The sequence below is a fragment of the Barbatula barbatula genome, assembly GCF_947034865.1.
Source record: "Barbatula barbatula genome assembly, chromosome: 24".
NCBI classification, from domain to species: domain Eukaryota; kingdom Metazoa; phylum Chordata; class Actinopteri; order Cypriniformes; family Nemacheilidae; genus Barbatula; species Barbatula barbatula.
In genome coordinates this window covers 16091051-16115612 of record NC_136787.1, presented here as the reverse complement: position 1 = coordinate 16115612, position 24562 = coordinate 16091051, and the positions used below count along the sequence as shown (strand labels likewise).

The following is a 24562-nucleotide window of genomic DNA, read 5'->3' as shown; positions in this document are numbered from 1 at the left end:
CTATAAAAATGTCAGTTTTTTACTATAGGACATTTAGGTATAAACATTTTTATACTTGTAATGTAGGATGCGTGAAATATACAGTATGGCAGAAATAGTAGTGTACTTTTTAAAATCTTGACATATAGCAGATGTTACTTTGATTATAATGCCACCATGTATTTATTCTAGATTTAGTAATTTTCCTTTCTATAAATTTTTTCTTATGTCTGTACTGCTTTTTCCTTTCGTCTCAACCGTTTCTACTAATGTGTATTTATTGACAAGCTGCTTTGCTTATGTAATTTTGCAAAGTACACAAAATAAAACACAACTTTCCTTAAAATGCTGATTTTATTGAAAAAGGAGAAACAACCCAAACTGACAGCCATATTTTTGGTACAGTGAGAAACATGTTCGGTGAGAAGCCGTGTGCAGATGTGGTCTCATGTCACATGCTGTCTAGTGCATACACGGTATTCACTGCAGACCCATGTGCAATTCTGAGGGGAATGTATCAGTATGGCACAACGTCTAACAGCTGCCAAAATATGTGTTCAACGAGTAATCAATACACATCGATAAAGATAAACCCCTGAGGAGAATGCTGTTCGTGTGAAATTAAAGTACACTTATTGAGAACATACTTAATATAAGCATACTGTCCTTCTAAGAATGCATCCCAAACCTCAGGTAAGCGTGTGCATTATTTGTGACTTTGTGGAGAACATTTGCATTGTCTCTGACAGAAAACATATGACAAAACACGACGTTAACATAACAGAATGTGCACTTATACGGTCGTCCCCAAATGTAACTTTCACTCCCCCCTCCCCTTAAATGCTAACACACCCATATACAAATTTGTCCACATACACACGTTTAAATTAGACCCTGCATTACAATTCATCTCTCATTTTATCACCCTTGGGCCGCATCATTCTGCCAATGAACAGAATGGAGTTTGTCTTGTTGTCCTTCACTAGGAAGATAAAGGGATGGTCGACGTAGAATAGCTTGGGGTCCTTGAGCTTGTCTGTGCCATAGACGCTGTGGTCGGGTGGGTTTCCTTCCGTGTCCCACTCCATGGCAGAGGCGTGGAACACATTGGACAGGTAGAGGTCTTTCTTTCCTGAGATGTTAGACAAATCAGCTTTGGCCTTATCTACAGCTTCAGTAAGACCCAGATCTGCAAGATGTTTCTGCAAGACAGCAAAGTTCATAAGTCATTTTGTAATGAGCTTCCAAACATTTAAAGTTCAAACTTCGCTCTTACCTGCAGGTTGTGGCTGACCTCCATGCTGACCTTGGGAAGGGACACGGCAACGCCCCTTTGTTCCAGTTTGCCCATCCAAGTGTCCAGCTGTTTGCGTGTAAGCAGTTTCTCCACCCTCTCCAAAGACTCTACTTGGTACGGCATGATGAATACCACAGACGACATCTTATGGGCCAACGGCATTTCCAAAACTGTAAGTTTGTTGGTTGTGTCGTCATAATATCCATAAACGCCTGAAAGACCAAACCGTCTAAAGTTAGTTTAAATTTGAAGTAGACATGTCAGCAGCTAGGATGTTTAACCATCACAGTACTGTTTCACTTCCTCACCTGTGCGGTGCATCATGGGTACAGAGACAGTGTAAGAACGATGCATCAGAAAACCGCGATTATCCACCATTTTGTGATGGAACTGCTGATCCCAGTGTGCTGGAGAGAGAACCACACGTTATTTCAAAAACATCTTTCACATTGTTGAATCATAAAAGAGGCGAAGACTTACGTTTGTAGAACATAGCATTGATGATCATGGCTCCATCTGTTTTCTCCACATCTTTTGTCACCTCGGGCAGTTTGCCGTCCGTGGACTTCGATGCCCAATCGTTGATGGCCTTCACCGCGCTACGCTTGTCTCTGAAGTTTATTTTGGAGTGGTCGTATTTGTAATGCTTCTTGCTGCTCTTCAGAAAGTGATCCACAAAGCTGACGGAGCTGGGCCCGTACAGACGATTGCTGATCTTCCAGGTGACGTTCCGCACTGTTGAATTACTGACCTCAGAGAGAAGCTCGGAGAGTCCGGAGTGCAGCTGCTCATCTTTCACATTAGTCGCGCTCAGAAGGGTCTTTACCTGGGAGGCGGTGTTCGATTTTGCTCCAAGAGCTACTAGACCCAATGAGGTGGCCACCACCACGGGGGAGATCAGGATGTTCTCCATGTCCTTCTCTTTTGCCATGTTGTGATACAGGTTGAATGCCAAAGTGGCGCTGTTGTCGGCCAAAGTGGTGGCATGGCTGCTGAGGGTCTTGTCCGCACTGACGGTGCCCAGTAGGCACAGAAGAACCACCTTTGACAGCAACATGGTATTTTTATAGCCTGTGGTGGATTATGATAATAGAGAAAATCATTATAATCAGATTTTCAAAGACGAGCTTGCACAAGATCATTTCATCTGTGAAGAGCTGCGTGTCTTTAAATCTTGACCATCACATAACTGAGCTGTGCCAAGATACATCCCAGAGGCCTTTAATGAACAGTCTGCTATTCTAAAAGAACAAGTCCAGCCAACATGTAGGGAAAAAATGTTACATAAGTGCCACGTGCACAGTTGTAACCTTCTTACCCCTCATTATTACTCTTATATACAATAATACATTTTGCCAAAAGGGGAGCAATATATTTTGCATACCTGTATATGTTGTTAAAAAACAAGATTTCGCAGAAGAAAATAGTATTGCTCTTTGATAGTTTAGGAGATTTGACAGGTATGTTTCAAGTATCAATTTAGTCTCAGATGTTTCTTCTGAAATTGTTTTGAAACAATGAAAATGGAAACAAATTGGACAATTGTTAAAATCCATTAAGAGTATGGAGATGTAAGATGAATGTTGAGGTAAAATAATCAAGATTTGTGTAAATTTGATGATGAATATTTGAGTCCATATTGAGATCTTCAATTATATTGACTTTTGATAATAGACTTGGCAAATCTGTGCTCAGTTTGTAACATTGTTGAGATCTCTTGTGAAACTTCAAAGGAGACTTTTGTGAGATTTCTGGGGGTTTTTCAGCAGAAATATCTGAGGTGCATGAGATTAAAAGGGACAGTTAAAACAATTATTTCACGATTTACTCATCCTTGAGTTGTTCCAGATCTGTATACATGTATTTGTTTATTTGGAAGAATGCTTGTAACCAAACAATTCTTGGCCACCATTGACTAACATAGTAGGAAAAAATACAGCGGTATAGTCAAAGTGCCTCAGAACTGTTTGCTTTCCTACATTCTTCTAAATATCTTCTTTTGTATTCAACAGCCCAGAGACATTTATATAATATGCACTGTTTCCTAATATGGTAGTCAATGGGGACCAAGAACTGCTAACAATCATTCTTCCAAATATCTTTCTGTGTGTTCATCAGAACAAAGACATTAATACAAAATTGAACTTAAGGTAAATGAAGACAACTTTTTAGTTTTTGAACTGTCCCTTTAAGCAAAATTTCAATTCACTCGCTCTCCATTTGATGCTTAAGATAAATATTTAAAAGATTAAAAACACACCGTCTGTGATATGGGTTGATTTTTAAATAAAGACATTCAGAAAGTCACGCTGGATATCTTTGCATGAAGGAATGCCATATGCAGCTGCATGTCTTATGTGGGATAACTAACAGCCAGTCAGCACTGCCAGGATGGCAGGAAGTTCTAACATGAGTGTGGGAAGATCTCAACTTCAGCCATTTTCCCCCACCCATCTGCCACTGGACGGCAAATAAAACACAGCCCAAAAATGCATTGTACCCCTCACCCGCTCTTTGAATGACCTGTTAAACCATGCATGGACAGCCATTAACAGGGCGAGTCAAAGGAGCAAAATCAGAGTGAACTTTTACTGTTTTGCAAAATAAAGAAAAAGACCTGTAAGAATCGTCACACAATAGAAAGCTGATGCGCGTTTTGTCAGAAAAGCTTTTCATGTATACTATTTAAGCTTTAAGTAAAAGTTATTAAAGTTGCAAAGTCTCGTAAAAAATACAGGTTAAAAAAACTGCACGTTTGCATTTTCTGGCACATATAATAAGATTTAAATCCCCTTTGATTCACTATATGGCTCACTGGTGCTGCAAGAGAATTCAGAATACAAATGATCTCACATCTGTAACTCACCTCTCACAGCTCCCAAAACCTGATCTGCCGGCTTCCCCGACAACGAATCCTTCCTGTAGACTTTATAAGCTGGAAAAGAAACTTCTGGAAGTTGGGAAAGGAGTATTATAAAGAGTCCGTTTTGTTTGAGACCTCCCCAAGATCGAGTTACCGCTGCTGAAACTGGACTCTCCTCCAGGTCCTAAAGTCAGCAGGGATTGACCCCATTTCTGCTCACACGTACACAATGGCACAGTGTTTTCATGTAAGAAAAGGTCAATACAAATATTACGTATATTATTTAGGAGAGTAGACGTTACATGACACGATTTTTTATCTAATGTCCTGGTCAAGAACTAAACGTAATTTGGTATAAAAGTCGATGTTATGTTATTTAGATTTAATAGGCAGAGAGTATATATGGGAAGAGATTTATCTACATATATTCTATGTTCTGAATTGTATTTAACAAGATATAATAAAACAAGTATAAAATTGCATGTTTTGTCTGGATGAGAAGTTCCGGACACCCCCCACTTCATATCTGCCTCTGTCTCTCTCTTCTTGTCTGGGCCCGCAGTCAGACAGCAGACAAAACAGAACAGGCAATGTGTCTCTCTTTTCCTTTGAGTGAAACATGTAGAGGAATAAAAAAATCACTTGGAAACTGTACTGCATTACAAAATCATGAGATCGCTTCTAAACACTCAACAGAAGACACAAACTGTACCATTTAGGTCTATTTCTCTGGTGAAAAAGTCCCATTTTGTTTAATGTAAATTTGGTCAAGGAAAAACAATGAAAACAATTTAGTTATTCTCTTTGTAAGGGCACTGTGCCTAAAAAGGCATTAAATTGTAAAAATAAATTGCATTTTGTACTTACTTAAAAATTCTACTTTATATTATGATCCAGTTTAATCTTATTTAAGTTAAAATGGCTTAAAAAACTTTTAAGACTAGTGCAAGACTAAGAAAGATTAGGCCTATATGTATTTTCTGAAAACTTAGACACTTAAAGATTAGATGCTGTCCATTTTAAGTAAAATGTATTTGCTGTCCAAGTAATTTCAACTCACTTAAATGGAAATTATATTAAACCTTTAAATCGAAATTTGAACCTGTTTACAATCATTAAATGCGTCGTCTGCTGAATTATGCTTTGGTGTGGCTGCAATACCAGATAAGGACACAAACAGTTAAAGACAAAAACCTGTACAGAATGTGTTTGAAAGCTCACACCTCGGCCAATGTATAAACATGAGTGAAATCACAGCTTATAACAATGACATTCCTCAGCCGGCAGAATGCTAAAAGAATGTTGTGTTGAGTCATTATTTACTGTTTCTTTCTGATGCGTTGCTTAAGGTGTCTTACACTTTAGTTGCCCTGCTTGATCCCCAACTCGCGTTTCTCCCAGACAGACCGTCAGTCAATAACAACACAAACAAAAGAGAAAGTGACTTTTGAGTTATTTTAGCGCTAATACGACACAACCACATGTCTGGACACCACGTTAAACTGATTCCTTACTGAACTGTATTTATTATTAAACTTTCAAATCCCACACGGTTTGTGCTATTCATATACATTTTGAGGGAGAGGTGTGCTATTGAAAATCAATAAAAAACTCTTTTCATGGAACTGACATTTGACTGTAAAAATGTAGAAGACGTGTGTGTACATAATGAGGCTGAAAAAAGACAGGATGCTCTTCCTGTAGCCCTCCATCCTCTCCTGTTTACAGACATCTATAAATAACCATTTCTAGGGGTCAAATCATCACAATGACTATAAAAATGAATGAAAAACAGACTTATTTTAAACATGATATTACATTTGTGTTCTGTTTTGTATTGAATCAGTCTTCCAGGTTGGATATTAAGAGTTTAAATCACCCTGATCCAACAAATGCAAATAAACGCATACATTTTGATGTAAAATGAATGCATTTGTTGGCGTTTGTTGAATCAGTGTGAAATAGTCTTTAGTTGTTCTGTGGTCTATGAATAATGTAGGTCTGTGCTGCCCCTGTAAGCTTTATCACAGGATCAAAACAGTGGAGACCTGCCCAACCATTGTATGCTGTTCCTTTACACTGACAGCAAAGGAATTTTTCTTTTTAACACGTGTTGTCTCTTACTTTGTTGATGCAAAGCAAATCGAGCAGATAGTCATGGCTGCTCGCTCTAATAAAGAAAGATATGTACATAAAGGTTTAGTGCTTCCTAAATTGTCTGGAATATATTTTAATTTGAGTAGTTTCTCCCATAGGAGAGGAGTAGGAAGGCACGTAGCCACAGCGAGGTTCCTCCTCCGAGTGCGGGAATGTCATGTGGTCCCTTCTTAGGCAAGACTGTTCAGACTAACTTAATAAGTTTAAAACAACTCAAAAACTTAGAATCGGAAGCCAAACTTTTTTTGACAGCTATATTTATTTTATTTTAATGTAAAGAAAAAGTTATATTGAAAATTATATATACATATATATATATATATATATATATATATATATATATATATATATATATATATATATATATATATATATATGTATCTCCTAGCCTACTAGAACTGACAGATATAAAAATGGCTGAGCTTTGAAAACAATGCAAGAGTGTGTGATGAGGGCGTCCACTTGTGGACACACTTGAAAAATACACCTTTCATTATTTGTTCTACATTTGGCCACTAGAGGCCGCTCGTCTCACACATAAAGCTGAAAAATTGTGTTCTTTACTGAAACTTTGGACAGATTAAACATGCACTTAGAATTTTTTTCTTTTGTATATATTTCTATTTAAATATTTTTACAATAAATATTTTGTTTTTCCAAAATATCTTTCATTTAAATAATCATGCAATATTCGATGTGCTCATTACAGAAAGAATAGTGTTGTCATTCTCCACAACTCAACTGTTTATTTTTAATAAACACATATAATTAAATATACAGGTGTGTCCTACTGCTATGACATACTCACTGTATTAAACACAAGCACAAAGCAATGCATCTGAAGGACAACTTCACTTCATTTTGATGAAGATTAGAAGGGTGTGATGCAAGTTTGGCACAGGACAGAGGCTAATCTTGCACTATCATCCGGGAATAGAAGCAGTGTGTGGTGTGTCTGGCCCTCTGCCTGCAGTCTGGATTATCAACCACTGTCCCTGACAGTGGTGGACATCTCATAAACCAGTCCATCTGTCCAGTTACTAGATGCGACCCAAACAAAAGTGTACTAGAATTGTGTTGAAAGTGTTCAATATAAAGTCTGCGTGAAAACCATTTGTCCTCCTCAAATTTCAAGACATGATTTCTTTTCATATAAGGATGAATGTAAATAACACATATGTATTCATTTGTCAATGACACAAATAATCCATGACAATTTTTAACCAATAAGGAGTTAGCAGACTGTAACTTCATGAATTTGAATACAGGTAAAAAAAACATTTGCAGTGAAAAGGTTTATCAACTCTGTTTATCAATAACAGTGTTGTTTTGACATACAGTATGTATGTATATATATATATATATATATATATATATATATATATATATATATATATATATATATATATATGAAGTATTATGTTATGTATTATGTTTTGTAAATATAGATTAATAACACTGTGTGTGCCGGTGAACATAAAGTATGTATATATATATATATATATATATATATATATATATATATATATATATATATACACACACACTGTATTATGTTTTGTAAATATACATGTGTATATATATATATATATATATGAAGTATTATGTTATGTATTATGTTTTGTAAATATAGATTAATTACACTGTGTGTGCCGGTGAACATACAGTATATATATATATATATATATATATATATATATATATATATATATATATATATACACACAATGTATTATGTTATGTATTATGTTTTGTAAATATACATGTGTGTATATATATATATATATATATATATATATATATATATATATATACCGTACCCACATGAAAAAAACTTTTGTACACCACAGTTTACCAAAATAAACTTTAGTTAATCGTGTATTTTCTACATTTTGTTCAAGTATACTGTAGTATTCTGTTCTGTAACCACAAAAACACTGTGTGCCACCAAAACAGTTTTTACATTTTTTTTAAATACATTATTTAATTTACAAGTGTGTAACATAACATGATAAACATTTACTTGACGGTTTTCGACGGTATTTTTCTGACGTCCAGCTGCCGGACCACTACTGTTTATGTGGGACTTTTACCGTCAATAGCGAACTGACAACCTTTAGTCAGGACTATGTTTACGGTATGTTCCTTTTTTTAAATAAAATCCATAAAAGGTAAATACAAAATAAACAAGAAAATACAAAAAAAACCACTATAGAATTACAAACCTTTACGGGATAAAACATGTATCAAACTATTAATAAACCTCCACATGTCGCGTTGGTAACTTTCTGAAGAGGAGGAAGAGGTGGAGATGTAGAGACACGTGGCTCCTCCCAAGAGCAATCGGATGGATTTACTCTGTGCCCAATGTCCTCGCTGGATCGCGGTCCTGCAAACACACAGCCATCACATATTGTCTCCGTTTAGTTAAACCCTTTTGCGAGAGATTATGACGGATTTGAACGCGATGAGCTCAGTGATATATTCGTGAGTGCTGTACTCCGACGACGAGTTAATTGTAGTCTTATTTACATTGATATACTACTTGAATCGAGTTTGTTCAAGTGCTTTGAATGAAGAAACGCGAGATAAAGTACACGCGCGCGCGCAAGAAGTGAGATACCTGTGCCAGGGAGAAGGTGAGTCTGAATGCTTAATCATAAAACTAAATATAGACGAGACATTTATGTCGTGTAATACGTAAAAGAAGTAACAAAGTTGAATTGATTGAAAAACACTTTATATTGTGCAATAATGTACAGTGAGGGCATCAGATGGTACAGTTATACAAGGTACAATCCTATTATACTGAATGCGTACCATGTATACTTTTACTTCAAAATATACCTTATAAAATATCAGTGCTACTAAAAAATGCATTGTCATGTTGCTGTACCAACGGTTTATTTGCATTTTCCCTTAGGAAATGCATATTTTTTTCCATTATAGCAATGAAAAGTTTTATTATAGTAAAGTGTATATTTTTGTTGTACTGATTACAGTGCGTGTAGTTTAAGTACAAATATAATTGTTAAACTATTGTTAAAATAGTGAGACGAAGGTAAAATTGTTAATTTTAATATGTTTTTTCTTTCTTGAAACAGAAGTTTAACCCTATCAGGTATCTCTTAAAATGTATTAGGCTGTGTGTTGCTGTTGAATATGATATAGCTGAATGTTTTTGTAGTTTTATTTATACTCTGTACGGTTTGCTTACAGTTTGTCAGATGTTATTATAACTTGTAAGTGTGGTTATTTGGCTTGGCTTACTTGAAAAGTTTTCCTAGCCCTTGATTTCATGCATTCGCAAGCATGCTAAATTCAGCCAAACACAAAAAGTTTTAAAGTACACAAAAGTAAAAGTGGCGATAATAATTTTGGATGTTGTCAAAAAGCAGTTAGTCTAAAATATCCTGACAGGTTTTTGCTAGCAGTATTAACAGTGCGGCCGAAATCCTGAAAGCAGAGTAAACTTTCTCTATAGTTTGTTGTTTGGGAAGTTCTGTAGACCACTCCTTAGGGAATCTCCAGTTCCGAGAAGACTCACAGCAGGCGAATTAGAAATGTTGTGCACAACCAGATGACAGCGTGTTGTTGACTTAAAAGTTCTGACTATGGACTTGATCACAGCGAGACATTTTTAGTCTGAATTCACCCTTATTTAGTAATTCTGAGGAATAAACACAGTCTTCTGTTTTCTCCAAAATATCACATTTCACTCGCGATATGACGTCAGATACAGTCATTATGTGCCATGTTTAATATCCACTGTTTTATCAGAGCAGGTAGATTAGCCCTGGAAGGTGTCTGAACAAAAGCAGTGTTTGAAAAGAAAGAGTTTAGACATAAACAAGGTTCACAATGATCTGGAAAGATCCACAGAGAGCCCACCAATGAAGATGCAACACAATGGACTTGTTCTGTTCCCGGGAAACCAAACCCTTCTTGATGGCTCCACCAAACCTGCTGGATGATTTCCCACAGAAACTTCCCAAAGCTGTTTTTTATGGAGTTCGCTCCTTCTTCATAATGTCGTTTCTGTTTCACACAGTCTGATCATTAATTGTGATTGACTGTCTTTTTATTTTAAGACTATTTCAATCATGCATGAGTCCGGGAATAGAAAGACTGTTCATTTTTTAAAATCTCATTTCATGTCTGCCGAAGTTAATGAGAGTTCCGTCTCACTTTGTGGACTTTATTATAATTGAAGGTTAGCGAATGAAGTTTGGTTAATTGGCATTTTACGAGCTTGACATTTATTTTATGTAATATTCCACGCAAAAATAACTCTTTCTTTATTTGGAGATTTGTTTAGTTTTTTAGGCCGGTAGACCCTTTACCGGCCCATCTTTCAACGTCTTTTGGCAATACGTCTGACCTGGACATCTGCCATCAGTTCTCTGTAAATCTCATCAGGATCAAACAATGAGTATGTTTGTGCACACGATGATGCACTGAAGTACCTGAAAGAAGTTTTTTAGATTTGGTGATTCAGTTAGCTGTTACAAATCCAACTGCTTTTGCTTTTGGATAAATTTGACACCAAATGCAATATGTCAGAGAATGTAAAAGCTCTTTTACACCAAGAATGCTCATTTTAAAGACAAAGATAGAAACGTCAATGGACTTTTATTTTGGAAAGTTTGCACGCTGCAGGTTCACATTTTAAATGTGTGACTTTGATTTGCTGTCAATGTTTCATCATTAACATATGCTTATTTGTTATCAGTATCATTATTTGTATTATTACAGTTGTGGTGTAGTCTTTTCTTCTCTTCAATTATTTAGATTTATCTTAAACTGCTACTCCAGCTGCAAATCTGGCAACCATACGTGGTTCCACTAACATGACTTGCGGTGTAAAAATGAAACCGCTGATGTTGTCATAACACAGTGAAACCTTTTGTTTATCGTTAGTTTTTGCACTGATCCAATTCATTCCCCTTCTTTTGAAGTAACTGCGAAGTGTCATTTGAAGCATGTGGGGCTCTGGTCAATTTTGGAAGGGTTCTGAAGCGTTGCAGGAAATGAGGCAGACAAAAGAGGCTTCCTGTCGCTGGCGATCGTACCTGTCGGGAATGTCCGACGAGGCATGGAAGGGGAAGAAACTTTGAAACCAAACCTGCGGTAGAATGGGGTTTAGAGCAGTGAACTCGTTTTACCCTCCTGATGATGGAGAATGCAGGTTTTTGTGCGGCTAAAAAGCTGGTGGAAAGCTCAGTGTCATGGAAATAGGCTGAAGCCCCCGCACCAGCACAGCTGACAAACACACAAACACACACAGCTGTTGGATACAAACACACATTAACATAAACTGAGAAAAAAAGTGTGTTTGCCACTGTTATAGTTGGCCTCATGTCGACCTCATGTTTGGACGACCTCATATCATTCCAAACTTGAATGACTTTCTTTCTTTCTTCTGCAGAACACAAAATAAGATATTTTGAAGAATGTTGATAACCAAACAACATTGGCCTCTATTTACGTGCGTTGTACGGACACGAAACCACTGAGACATTTCTCAAAATGTCATTTTTTATGTTTCAAAGAATACAGAGTCATATACCTGTAGGCCTAAACGTTAGAGTGAATAAATGATGAAATATTTTAAATGTTTAAATGAACTATACATGTACAAGCACTCCTGAAAAACCCTGTTTACATCACGCTTCACCGTCGTGAACATATCAGCGCAATTCCTGTATTCAAATTTCAAAATAATATGTAAATGTTTTGGTTTCACAGCTTCCCAAAACTCAAATGACATTTAGCCCAGTTACTGTCCTGTTGTAGAATAAACATGATTTGAATTTGACTTCGAGTTTATGCAAATATGATTTTCAATCTAACAAATGACTGTATACGCAATGGCATCAGTGTAAAGCGGTGTGTGTTTGTGTGTGTCCACATTTTGGCAAGAGAGGTAGACAGTCAGAATTGCGTGTTAACTCGCCCAGACGGGGGCTTTTTCATCAGGAAGTCGTGTTTGAAAGAGATAATGGCTTCTTTCAAGGAAGGTAGACAAAGGAGGTATGTCATGTTAAACCTGCGGGAGATTGTAAATGGCATTGCATAGAGAACCTCTGATGGCCTCTTGTCACACACATGGCTATTTCTGTGAAGCGGCTGAAGGAAAGTACAGTAAATCAGATGTAACGGGTCCAGCTGAATCTTTCCTTCTGAATCTGTCGCACCACTGTGAGCTGTTTGACACCTGAGGTGTGTGTGATCAGAAAGTGTGGAAGATGTATCTCGTACGTAAGATAAGTACTGGTGAAATAATTTTTTTTATTCTTGGTTTTCGTATATAAGTTAAAGGTCCAGTGTATGAAATTTAGTGGCATCTAGCGGTGAGGTTGCACATATCTAATGGCCGATGTAGTCAACCCTTTGATACGAAATGACTCAGAAAGGTTCTTGTAGTAGCTTTTTGGTGTGTGTGTGTGTGTGTGTGTGAGTAGGGTTGTTAGAATGCTAATGATATGCTAATGAGTGCCGGTTATGGTAGTCTGTCCATCTGAGTGGGCACCGCTTGGACGGTGATAAGACTGTCTCCAGACAGCCCGTTTTAATTACTGTCATTGAAATATGTTGTTTATCTTTAGAGCATCCGTTGGGTTAACATTGGGTCACTGGTTCACTTATGGGTTTGTTAGAGTTCAAGCGCATTTACTATGATCACACCTTGATAGTCATTAAGAAAAAAATGAAAAACAGATGCTTTTAATTTAAACATTAATGAATTCACCTGTTTATTCTTCATTTTTGCTTGAAGTATATGCAATATACCGGTTCATAGAGGGCACGCACTGGCCCGAAGTTTGCTTCCGGTCTACATTGTGATATAATATAACACTATTTTATATTCAATTCATGTTTATATTCATTCACATTAATATTTTATTAAATTAAAACTACTCAACAGTTTTCTGTCTACCGGAAGATGAGTCTATTTATAGTGTTGCTGCTGAAACCATCTATAAATGTGGCAGTTTAGTGAGGTTTACATGGCAAAAAAAAGTCTTACTTGGTATTTTTCTAGTACAAATATAAAAAAAAACATATTAATTTCCTTGGTAAATATTGTGATATTAAGTCGTCTTGTTTAAAAAAAGAAACAAGAAATAATATCTGCTAAGGGGGTCACAAAGCAATGTTAAATTAAGTTTTACCTCTTTATTAAGTACTTAATTCATTAAGTACTTAATTCTTACTACTTGGAGTCTGCATACATATATCGGTTTTCTTTTTTTAAATAAATTCACTTTATTTGAATAAACTTATTTATTCATTCATTATTTTAATTATACTACACTGAATATCTTTTAGAAAATTTTGCTTCTGAAGTAAATACATCTTGATTGAACAATTTTGTAATGGAAAACAATACTGAAATACTAAGTTGAATTTCTTTTGGCCGTGGCAATGGTCAGTGATTTTGAATGAAATTGTACACCATTACTTTTTGACCTTTTAACACTGACAGTGTCAAGTTAAAAACATGGCATCATCTCATTGTTTACTTGCACACAGTTTCGTTTCTTCCACCCAAATGTCTCTTCTTCATCCTGCAGGTTTGTGGTGTGTTAGTGGGATGTCTGAAGATCAGCTGTGGCCTGACTATGGTGAAACACCAACCCTTGCAGGTCTATGAGAGACAGCTGTGTTTATCCTGCCTGACCGGGATCTACGGCTGCCGTTGGAAACGTTACCAACGCTCCCATGACGACAGCTCCAAGGTAACAGCGGTATCATCATTTCCTGCACAGCAATTGTGGGAGAAGCAATTGTGTATCAAGCAGACAAATGCACAAAGACAGTCGTTTCTATACAATCACTATCAAAAAGTGTTGTGCCATTAATAATGTGGCAGGATGCGACAACCTGAGAATTTCAATTTAATTTTAATTCTTCAGAATGTAAGGGGCGGGACATATTGTCAGTTGTCATTAATGACAGACACCTGTATGACAGATCCTGGTTATAACAAAGATTTGGTGGTTCTGACGTCTTGGTCACATGACTTGGTGGAGACAGCAAAACCAAATGGTTACGTATAATGAAGGAAATCCTTTTCTCGTGTGCTGTCTGACTGTCTCTCCATCAGACAGCGAGAAACTCAAGCCAGGTTCTCAGATTCTCAGAGGACGTGTTTTAGGTCAGTTTCAATCTGTAGACAACACGTGGAGATGCATAGTCAGGTCTCTCTTTTTTTTGATTTGTCCATTCAATGTGCGGTGACACCAGAACGATACCGATATTAACTAACGGAGTTACTCAAGCAGAAATGGCTTATTTTAAGCAAGCATCCATTGCAGCAGAGCGATCAAATGTTCTGCCGGGAGATCGGAAATCAAGCCTTATCCCAGCTTTACCTAAAGTCCTGTAATATTGATTGAGTGTCAGGCTCAAATAACAACAGAAGTTGAATGATAATCCCGTATCAAAATAAAACTGTCCATATGATAACAAAAGCATTTTTCTAAATATCCTGTATGCAAAAATATATTTATATCAAGGTTTGTTTTTCCTTGTGGTCATGTGGCAGGAACACTCTTAAAAAAGGTGCTTCCAAATCTTCTTTGATGCCATAGAAGAGCCTTTTGGTTCCATAAAGAACCCTTAACATCCGATGAACCTTTCTGTTTCAAAAAAGGTTCTTTGTAGCGAAAAAAGGTTATTTGGATTATAAAAAGTAAGAAACAGATGGTTCTTTGTTGTACCAAAAATGGTTCTCTTATGGCATCGCTGTGAAGAACCATTTAAGCACCTTATTTTTAAGAGTGAACGTAATGTACTATTGTTTCAACTCACATTTGTATAATATATAAAGTATAGTAAAAAATATAGGGTTGGTAATTCATTCCGATCATGTTCTAGACGTCTAGACGGAAGCTTGTAATTGAGTTTATGGAGTTTTGTTTCCCCACAAGTTGTCAGTAATTGTCCTTCTAAGTGTTAACACACACACACACGTCATTGGTTCATCCATCGCTTGGACACCTTGTCATTGAGCCTGTTACTCATCCGAACCCATGTGATTAGTTAGCTTCACCTGTGTCACCACTGTTAACCCCGCCCACTTTATAATAAGCATGTGATGACGATGGGTCCTGCCCGATGTGCTCATGAGCAGGTCTGGAGGAGACGATAGGATTGAGGGAGCAGCAGCTGTCAGATGCGCAGAATAATTGAACAAAACTATAAAATAATTCTCAAGTCAGTCACGTTCCATGTCAAATAAGACATGAGTCAGTCTTTGAGTAAGTCTGAATGGGGTTATTGTTTAATGCTAAACAGAATGAATCCTCATCCTCTAATCCACCTGTTAATAAATACCTGCATCATTACCATCCATGTAGTGACAGATGGGCTTTCCATAATGCCGTGTCGGTTCCCTCCTGTGTATGGTATGATGGTGGTGCTCAACAATAAGGGTTAACATGACCATCTTCCAGCTGGTTTGTGGTGAAATTTCTAATAGACTTAATAATCAGAAATAATGAATAATATCCCATGTTATCCAAATTTCCCCCTACGTCTGAACCAAGCTGTTCTAGACATGGTTTATAAACCTCTGCCTTAACAAAAATCTAAGTGAACGGTCTTTTGGGGTTCTTCAAGGGTGCCAGCGGGAACCGAGCCATCTGGTCTGGTAACTGAACATGAGAGTTGTCAAACTTGTCAATTTAATCTTTTGTGCCGCAGGTTTGCATGATCGCGAGCGTGTCATTCTTTATGACACACCACTTTTTTCATTCACACATGTGCAATGTCATGTGCTGGTTTATCTGCTGCCATTTTGGATCCTTAGGAGGTGCATGAAAGTTAAGGTGTCAAAGTTAAACACTGTCCCAAATGCACAGCCGTAACCACCTTGGATGCAAGTAGTATAAAGCATTGTGATCTGTCAATATGGATTTTTCAATGACTCAAATGATTGAATATTTGACTAATTGAACATCATAAATCATATATTTGGTCTCTAATAAGATGGTCCATTTGCCTTTTGGGAGCACAAAGCATCCGCTTATTGCACCTTTAAGCATCCTCGTATTGCCTTCCAAAGTTTTCTGCCCTTTTTATGAATAACCAATTCTCCAAGACTTCAACATTACTGCAATAACATTGTATATTTTCAATCTTTTACACAATCGCTTTAAGCCAAGCTGAGAAAAGTCTGCTCTTTACGTCAAGCTTTAACTTCTGTTAATAGAACAATAAAGCTCCGCCCCTCAATTTCCCACAGCGACAGCGCTGCATCTCCAAGGAAACGATGCATTGTGCCAGGCAATCCCTCTCTCTCTCTCTCCTTATCACTGCGCTGCATGTGTTTTATTGCTCAAGCAATTTAGTTGGAATGCAGGGTGGTGATGTTTCCATGGTTAAGGAATTTAATTAAATTGTAGGCATATTGTTCTTAAACGTATTAGTGGTTGGCACACTTTATCATAATGCCAGAACATTTTTAGGTACTTAAGGAAGTTATTTCACCTAAGTAACATTTGAATACAAATTATATAATAAGAACACAAATCCCAACTAGTATGGAAACCGTCTGATATTAATTATACAAGCCCACCAACTAATGATTGAAAACTTGTTTTGTGTGTAGCAAAATTTTTCCGTGTGTTGACATCACTTCCTGTTGTTGTTTTTCAGTGGGAATGTGCATGGTTCATCCTCCTCTGCTGTTCATTTCTTCTCCTCCTCATCTGGTCTTACTTCTGGTGGCAAGCTCATAATGATTACAACGAGTTCAACTGGTTAGTTCAGCCCGGTCACGGTGTGTGGGAACCTGCTATTCTGATGATGAATTCAGAAGGTCATTAATTCCAGACCCCGCTGCGTGTCCTCGGCACAAATCCACCTGCTGCTTGCCCATTTAATGCTGGAACATGTTTGTGACTTTCCTGAAGTTTAAGCGCAAGATCTGGATTTAAGACCCGTTCACACCAAGAACAATAACTATGAAGTAAACTATATTAGCTTCCACATTAACGGAAGTTTATTTATTTGCTTATTAAGATTTAGATATATATACGTTTATGGTGGTTTCAGCGGCAACAACATAAACAAACATTTTGTGGCCAAAAATAAAAATCGGGGTAGATCTCCGCAAATAATCAATAACTGTTGAGTAACTGCTGATTTATTATAATATAGTTAATATGAAATTAAATGTTATCATAATATATATATATATATATATATATATATATATATATATATATATATATATATATATATTTAGGAAATATGATGATGTAATTATTTATATTTACCAATAATTTAAATGATATATTTAAGTGTTTATTTATTTTCATAGTTTTCTTAAATAAAAAAATTAGCATTATTATCCTTGGTGTGAATTTACCTTTAGTTATATAATCCTCGATGACTCATTTAAAAAAAGAAGAAAATTCCTGCTGTGTTTAATGTTTCTAGATTTGTTTTGCTGAGGTTTTTGCTCCGGTGTGTGTGAGCAGCTCATGTTGGTTTTGTATCTTTTGCAGGTTGTTATATAACCGTTCAGGCATTTGGAAGGATGGCACTGTCCCCATTCTCGCCACAACACTCACAGGATTTACTTACACTGCATTTTTAATAGTGAGTGCTCTTTACACAGGCATGTGAAACAGAGAGATCAGCCGTGTAAACTGAATGGCCTGTTAATTGATGCATTAACATTGTTTGATAGTGTCATTTTATTATTTCAGTTCCCAAACTTGTCCATTCAAGTAACCACAATGTTGGTTATTGGAAATCTATTGACATAACCTGTATAAAAAATGACAATAAAACAACAAAAGTGTTTGACAAAGTATGACTCTTGCACTAAAAATAAAGTGTTTTCCAAATATTCCAAGTCATTCAATACCTTGGTACCTTGGTATTTAACAAAGTTTCCCAAAATTTTAGCAATAGCTCTAAAATCTGTCGAATCTTTAATCTATCAGCACTGAAATCATGTGGAAACAGTATGTAAGCGACCAAATGTGTTTTCCCCGTCCAGGTTCTTGCGCTTTGTCATGTTGCACTGGGACAGCAGCTTAACTTGTATTGGCTCCATAAGGTGAGACAGTAAATCTTTTCATCCTTCAAGTCCTTTATTCGTCCGACTGAGGTATTACACTGAATTATTTATTTCCCACAGATTGGAGTTTTCGCAGTTCTCCTCACCACCGTCACAGGAGTTGTGTCCATTGATGATTTTTGGCAGGATGAGTGGGACATTGTGATTATTTCTCTCCAGGTTGCATCTTACTTACTGCTCACGGTTATGTACTGTATTGTTGTGTTAAACATGATACTATGATATTTGAGAGCGTCTTTATACCTCTGCTGGTTTAGTTCACAGGTCCATTCCTTCACATCGGGGCCTTAGCTGCAGTCACGGTGTTGGGGTGGGTCGTTGCCGGTCAGGTGGTACGAGGAGAAAGATCAAGTGAGTTTAAGGTCATGTGAGTAGAAAGTGTGTCAGATCAGGACAAAGACGCAACCAACGCCTCAGTAACATAACAGCCGGCTCCAACTTGATCTCTGTTGTGTTTGTTCTTTATGTATTTGTCCAGGACTCCAGGTTGTAACTCTGATGGTTTATGTGAGTGTTCTCCTGGTTCTGTATCTGGTTCCTCTCTTCATCTCATCCCCCTGCATCATGGACCGGTCCAAGCTCGGTCCTCGTCCTGCTGTCATCGGTCGGCGCGGAGCTCCGATGGTGAGACCCACTCTTTAGCCTAACGCTAATATTAGCACCAAAATCTGATTGGCTGTCTGGATTGTTGCTCCTGTAGTCTATTGTAAACACGAGAGCTTAAACTTTAAGCTGATTATGATACAAAGGAAGTGCAACAAACAGGTTTGAGTTCTAAGAAGTGTTAAGGTTGTAATTCTGTCTCTCTCTCTCTCTCTCTCTATCTCTCTCTCTCTCTCTCTCTTTCTCTCTCTTTTCTCAGCTTGCTCCAGAACACACAATTATGTCCTTCAGCAAATCCTTGCAACACAAAGTAAACGCCCTGGAAGCTGACGTTGCCATCAGGTACTAAGTCAGATTTTTCCTGTACAAATTCTTGAAAAGTTGATTTGTCAGAATTAAGAGAATCTTTTAAGTGACCTTTCCGGTTAATATTTAGTTGAAAATGATTTCATCGATCTGTAAATTCACTTTGTCTTTGATTTGACTCTGTGCACAGTCTGGATGGAGTGCCCTTCCTGATGAGGGACCGTACACTTCGCAGGACCACCGATGTGGACAAACTGTTTCCTGCCCGTCAGAACAACGACGCCTCGCTATTTAACTGGACAGAGATCCGTAGTCTCAATTCTGGACTTTGGTTCCTCAGGGTAGTTAAATACAGCCCCTGTTTTTTGACATAAAGTCATACTTGTGTGTCTAAGATATCTGTTTTTTGTCCCTCAGGATGACCCATACTGGACAGTTCAGTTCATGTCGGAGAGGGACCGGAACCGCACAGCCAATCAGACCGTGTGTAGCCTGGCGGAGCTCCTACGTCTGGCTGCTCGAACAAATCGCTCTGTGATCTTCAATCTGCGGCGACCTCCACCCCAACACCCACGACATCAGCTCTGGGTCAGCGACGCTCTGAAAGTGATACAGAGATCCAGTATTCAACCAGAACAGGTGAGAGCACCAAACGCACAATGTGTTCCTGTAGCTCAGTTGTAGTTCAGTCCATCCCCTCAAAAAATGTATAACTTGTAATACACTGTAAACAGTAAACACTGTATGGCGATGCCATAGAAGAACCATTTTTTCCATTCAGTCAAAGGTTCTTTAAAGAACCATCTGTTTCTTACCTTTTATAATATCAATAACCTTTTTTCGCTACAAAGATGTAGAAAGTAGAAACTTGTAAGGGTACTATTTCACTTTTACTTGGGATACAACTGGCCACATTTTAATTTATAAAAGTGTACTTTCAAGCTAGTAGTAAACAGGTTGTTTTTTCTAAGATTAGTGATGTGTGTCTAAACTGGTTGTGCGCTTAACACGATATGTAAATGTTATTATTATAAAAATAAATATTTAATATTTAAATTAAATATTACACCTAATAATATATTACTTATTTTAAAACCATTTTAAAGATTGTTGTTCTTATTATGTTTGTGTGTGTGTGTGTGTGTGTGTGTAGGTGATGTGGACACCCGACTGGTACAGAAATAAGGTGCGGGCAGCGATTCCTCTCCTCCAGCAGACGTCAGATGAGAAACTATCAGTGTCTCAGTTAAAGGACAGAGGGATCAGCACATTGACTCTTCACTACAGCCAAGCCAGATCTCAGGATATAAGGTACGCACACACAAAACAAACATTTCCCAGTCTCAGTCTGTGTTGAAATTCAAAAAATGTCATTTTTAATAAGCCTTAACATTTGTATATTTTTGTGCTTAATGTGTACGTGCTCGTGCATGCGTTTGTTTGTGTGAGCAGGCATTTTTCCGGCAGTAATGTGAGTGTGAATGTGTATCCAGTGAACGAACCGTGGCTTTATTCACTCATGTGGTGCAGCGGAGTGCAGTCGGTTTCCTCTGATGCTCCACACATCCTAAAGAAAGTGCCTAATCCGATATGGATCATGGTATTGGTTTATTTGTTTTTTAAAAAGCATGCACATCTACGGAAGCCGTAAAGTGCCAAACAAAACAACAAATCGCAAAACGCAACACCAAATCTGAAAACACATTAACAAACCATAAAGCACAACAACAAATCCGGAAACAAAATAACAAATCAGAAAACACAACGACAAGTCAGAAAACACAACGACAAATCCGGAAACAAAATAACAAATCAGAAAACACAACGACAAGTCAGAAAACACAACGACAATTCGGTCAAACTGGAAAAGGTAGGTCTTTTGTGTGACCGGGTAGTTACTGCTGATTGGACGGAACCCCTGTCAATCAAGATAAACAGTCAGGTGTGTTTTTTCATAGAAAATAATGGAGTTTGTTCAGCACTACTTTCAAGAAGGACATTCATATGGCGTGATTCTAGATATGCTTCTAACATATCATGATATTAAGATCAGCTTGCGCTCTATTGAAAGACACCTCAAGAATGCAGGTTTATTCAGACGAAAAAACGATTCCCTATTAATCGATGTCATGAATGCCTTCAGAGCAGATGCAAAACACCAAATTTGAACCCACAATAAGGATAATACATTATATATTTGTGTACACTGACGCCAGCTACTTCTTGTTATTCTGTGCCGCTAGCTACAGAACAGTACTTCCTGTTTATCTTGATTGACAGGGGTTCCTTCCAATCAGCAGTAACTACCCCGGTCACACAAAAGACCTACCTTTTCCGGTTTGACCGAATTGTCATTGTGTTTTCTGACTTGTCGTTGTGTTTTCTGATTTGTTATTTTGTTTCCGGATTTGTCGTTGTGTTTTCTGGCTTGTCGTTGTGTTTTCTGACTTCTCGTTGTGTTTTCTGATTTGTTATTTTGTTTCCGGATTTGTTGTTGTGCTTTATGGTTTGTTAATGTGTTTTCAGATTTGGTGTTGCGTTTTGCGATTTGTTGTTTTGTTTGGCACTTTACGGCTTCCGTACACATCTGTATTCAAAAATGTTTCAGAAACAAAAACAGTATGACGTAATATTGTAGAAAGTACAGACAGTATGCAAATTGTGTCTCTTATTTCTGTTTCAATGTCTGGTGCGCTTTCACACAGTTCTATATCCATCTAGTGGCTGAATGTTGCTAAAACAGCTCTTGTTGTTTTGTAGAGTGCAGATGAATATAGCTTGATATGGATCACCTCAGATCTCATCTCTTTAGCGATTGTCATTTGCATCTTCATATTTCAAAAGTAAGTGAATATTTTATTAATTTATTTACCTTTTAATACAGGATTAATGACTTTTTTCTGCTCTGCGTTCACACATGCATGAACTGCAGTGTATTTGTAATTTGCTTAGTGTTTGTAAATAAGAGTGCGTGTGCTCGCTGGATTGGCACTCAGCGACTAAATCGACCTCTCTGCTTTTTTCTGTCTGGCAATTTATCTCATTTCTGTCTTTCCTGCGGTCTTTGCATGCATCTGTCCTGCGCTACATGCTGAAATCGCTCAGTTATCACCTGATCAGGTAACTGACATTTGCTGGCATGTGCTGTGAGCTGGTTTTGGGTCGTATTCGCAACCTAGTTGTATGTCTTTTCTCTGTGTGTAGTTTTATTTGTTGTCATGTCCACTCCTCCCACGATTGGTTCTGTATTCCTATTACTTATCTTACATTTGCATTCCTTACAGAAGTCACCAAAGCTGTGTGTTATTTGTTCTTCAGGTGGAAGATGAGCGGCATGCGTAGCTACAACCCTGAGCAGATCATGCTGAGCGCTGTGGTCCGCCGGCCGAGTCGGGACGTCAACATCATGAAGGAGAAACTTATCTTCTCAGGTGAGATCTTACATTACCTATTACCCCAACCTATAGATTAAGGAGAGTGAATAAATGAAATAAAAATATATGAAATGGATGACATTTGTAAATGCAGTTTCCCATCTCCCCTTGAAGGAGTTTTATCCCATCTCCTGACCTTCCCCTATATTTCAAAATAATAAATGTCATGCTCTATCCATCCTTTAGAAATCAACAATGGAGTTGGAAGCACAGATGAGCTTTCTGTGTATACAGGGAATGGATTAGATAGGTATGCCCGTGAAGACACCATGATGCTCTCAAGTCATGTGACTAAAGTAAAACCTGGACTTCCGGTTTGAAACAATTTATGGAGGAAGGAACAGGATCTCAAGCTTATTATTATTATTATTGTTGTTTTAGCCTGAGTTTCTCTACTATTTTTGTTTATTTATAAACACTCGGGGGACTCGGAGAACAAGAGAATGGTTATTGGAGCAGATTTGTTTGTACACGGTTCTGATATTATTATGTCACTGCTTCAGTGTTCTGTGTTGATGCCTTATGTATGGATTAGTTTTCCTGTATTTAAGAATGGATTTGAGTTACTGTAGCAGTATGTGCAGTGAAAAGCAGATACTGTCGTACTGTTAAAGAAACAGTTCACCCAATAATAAAAATGCTGTCATCATTTACTCACCCTTAGGTTGTTCCAAATCTGTGTACATTTATTTGTTCTGATGACACATAGAAAGATATTTTGAAGAATGCTTGTAACTAAACAGTTCTTGGCCACCATTGACTACTATAGTAGTCTTTGCTACATTTATTTCTGTTGAGCACAAAAGAAGATTGAAGAATGTGGGAAAGCAAACAGTTCTGAGGCACTTTTAACTACCATTGTTATTTTTTTCCACTACAGAAGTCAATGGTGGCCAAAAACTGTTTGGTTACAAGCATTATTTCAAATATAATGTTCGGTCTTAATCAGAATTAAGAAATGTACTCCGATGTGGAACAACTTGAGGGTGAGTAAATGATGAACTGTATCTTTTAAGATCTTTATGTAAATAACAGATGATAAATAGGTTTAATGTTCAGATCATACAGAAGTATAAATGTTCAGGATCTCCTGTAAACTGTTAAGCTGACAGGAAAATTATTTATTTATTTTGTATTTATTTTTGTAACTTTATTTGCTTCCTGATGATTCATATATTGCTGTAGCTAAAGATCAGTTTTCTTACTGCTGTATCAATGTCTTTTAAGCGATTTATTTTGTAAATAAATATCTGAATTGTGTTGTGTGTTTTTCATGATGGCTTTGGGTTGAACTGGATTTTCAGGTTTGCACAAATTTGTTCTACTGGGTTTACATGAAAAAGGTCCAATAACTTTGAGATATAACAAACATTGTTTACAGATTAGTAGGTCCAATGTGCAACGCACCAAAACATATAACTAAAAATAACGCAAATGTATATATTATATTATTCGTTCTGACGCCACTTTAGGTTAAAGCTGTCTTTTTCTTAAAGGGATAGTTCACTCATAATTTTCTTGACCTTGTGTCATTTCAAGCCTGTATCATAGTCTTTCTTCTGCAGAACACAAAAGAAGACTTTTTATTTAAATGTTTGCAACCAAACAACACTGACCCACATTTGCCTTCCATTGTATGGACACAAAACCACTGCGACTCTAATAAAAAAAATCTTCTTTTGTGTGCCACAGATTTTGAGCATGGTGAAAAATATTTTTGAGTGCACTATCCTATTTAAGTGTAGTAAAATAATCCATCACTAGATGGCAGCAACGATCCAAGACTGTCTTTTCTCCTGCATAATACTGACTTCTGAAAAGTG

General features: G+C 37.2%; 2 protein-coding genes across 2 annotated transcripts; one reads left to right on the top strand and one right to left on the bottom strand.

Moving 5' to 3' along the window:
* Positions 1–317: 317 nt before the first annotated feature.
* serpinh1a (serpin peptidase inhibitor, clade H (heat shock protein 47), member 1a) lies at positions 318–5565 on the bottom strand. Its single transcript, XM_079449353.1, has 5 exons — positions 4143–5565; positions 1757–2347; positions 1585–1683; positions 1256–1488; positions 318–1181 (listed from the first exon to the last, which is right to left on the bottom strand). The coding sequence occupies exons 2-5, from the start codon at positions 2331–2333 to the stop codon at positions 879–881; spliced, it is 1212 nt and encodes a 403-aa protein (XP_079305479.1). The 5' UTR covers positions 2334–2347; positions 4143–5565; the 3' UTR covers positions 318–878.
* Positions 5566–8560: 2995 nt separating this feature from the next.
* Positions 8561–24038, top strand: gdpd5a (glycerophosphodiester phosphodiesterase domain containing 5a). Its single transcript, XM_079447956.1, has 16 exons — positions 8561–8935; positions 13874–14038; positions 16962–17065; positions 17816–17909; positions 18316–18375; positions 18457–18555; positions 18654–18747; positions 18875–19020; positions 19259–19341; positions 19496–19646; positions 19723–19944; positions 20459–20616; positions 20758–20905; positions 22066–22148; positions 22624–22736; positions 22926–24038. The coding sequence occupies exons 2-16, from the start codon at positions 13922–13924 to the stop codon at positions 23057–23059; spliced, it is 1806 nt and encodes a 601-aa protein (XP_079304082.1). The 5' UTR covers positions 8561–8935; positions 13874–13921; the 3' UTR covers positions 23060–24038.
* Positions 24039–24562: the final 524 nt, after the last annotated feature.

Coding starts and splice junctions, on each gene's coding strand:
- serpinh1a (XM_079449353.1), bottom strand. CDS start 2,333: ATGTTGCTGTCAAAGGTGGTTCTTCTGTGCCTACTGGGCACCGTCAGT. Junction 1,489..1,584: donor ACCCATGATGCACCGCACAG/GTGAGGAAGTGA, acceptor TTGGTCTTTCAG/GCGTTTATGGATATTATGAC. Junction 1,182..1,255: donor AGGTCAGCCACAACCTGCAG/GTAAGAGCGAAG, acceptor GCTGTCTTGCAG/AAACATCTTGCAGATCTGGG.
- gdpd5a (XM_079447956.1), top strand. CDS start 13,922: ATGGTGAAACACCAACCCTTGCAGGTCTATGAGAGACAGCTGTGTTTA. Junction 18,556..18,653: donor TTGTGATTATTTCTCTCCAG/GTTGCATCTTAC, acceptor CTGCTGGTTTAG/TTCACAGGTCCATTCCTTCA. Junction 22,149..22,623: donor TGCATCTTCATATTTCAAAA/GTAAGTGAATAT, acceptor TTTGTTCTTCAG/GTGGAAGATGAGCGGCATGC.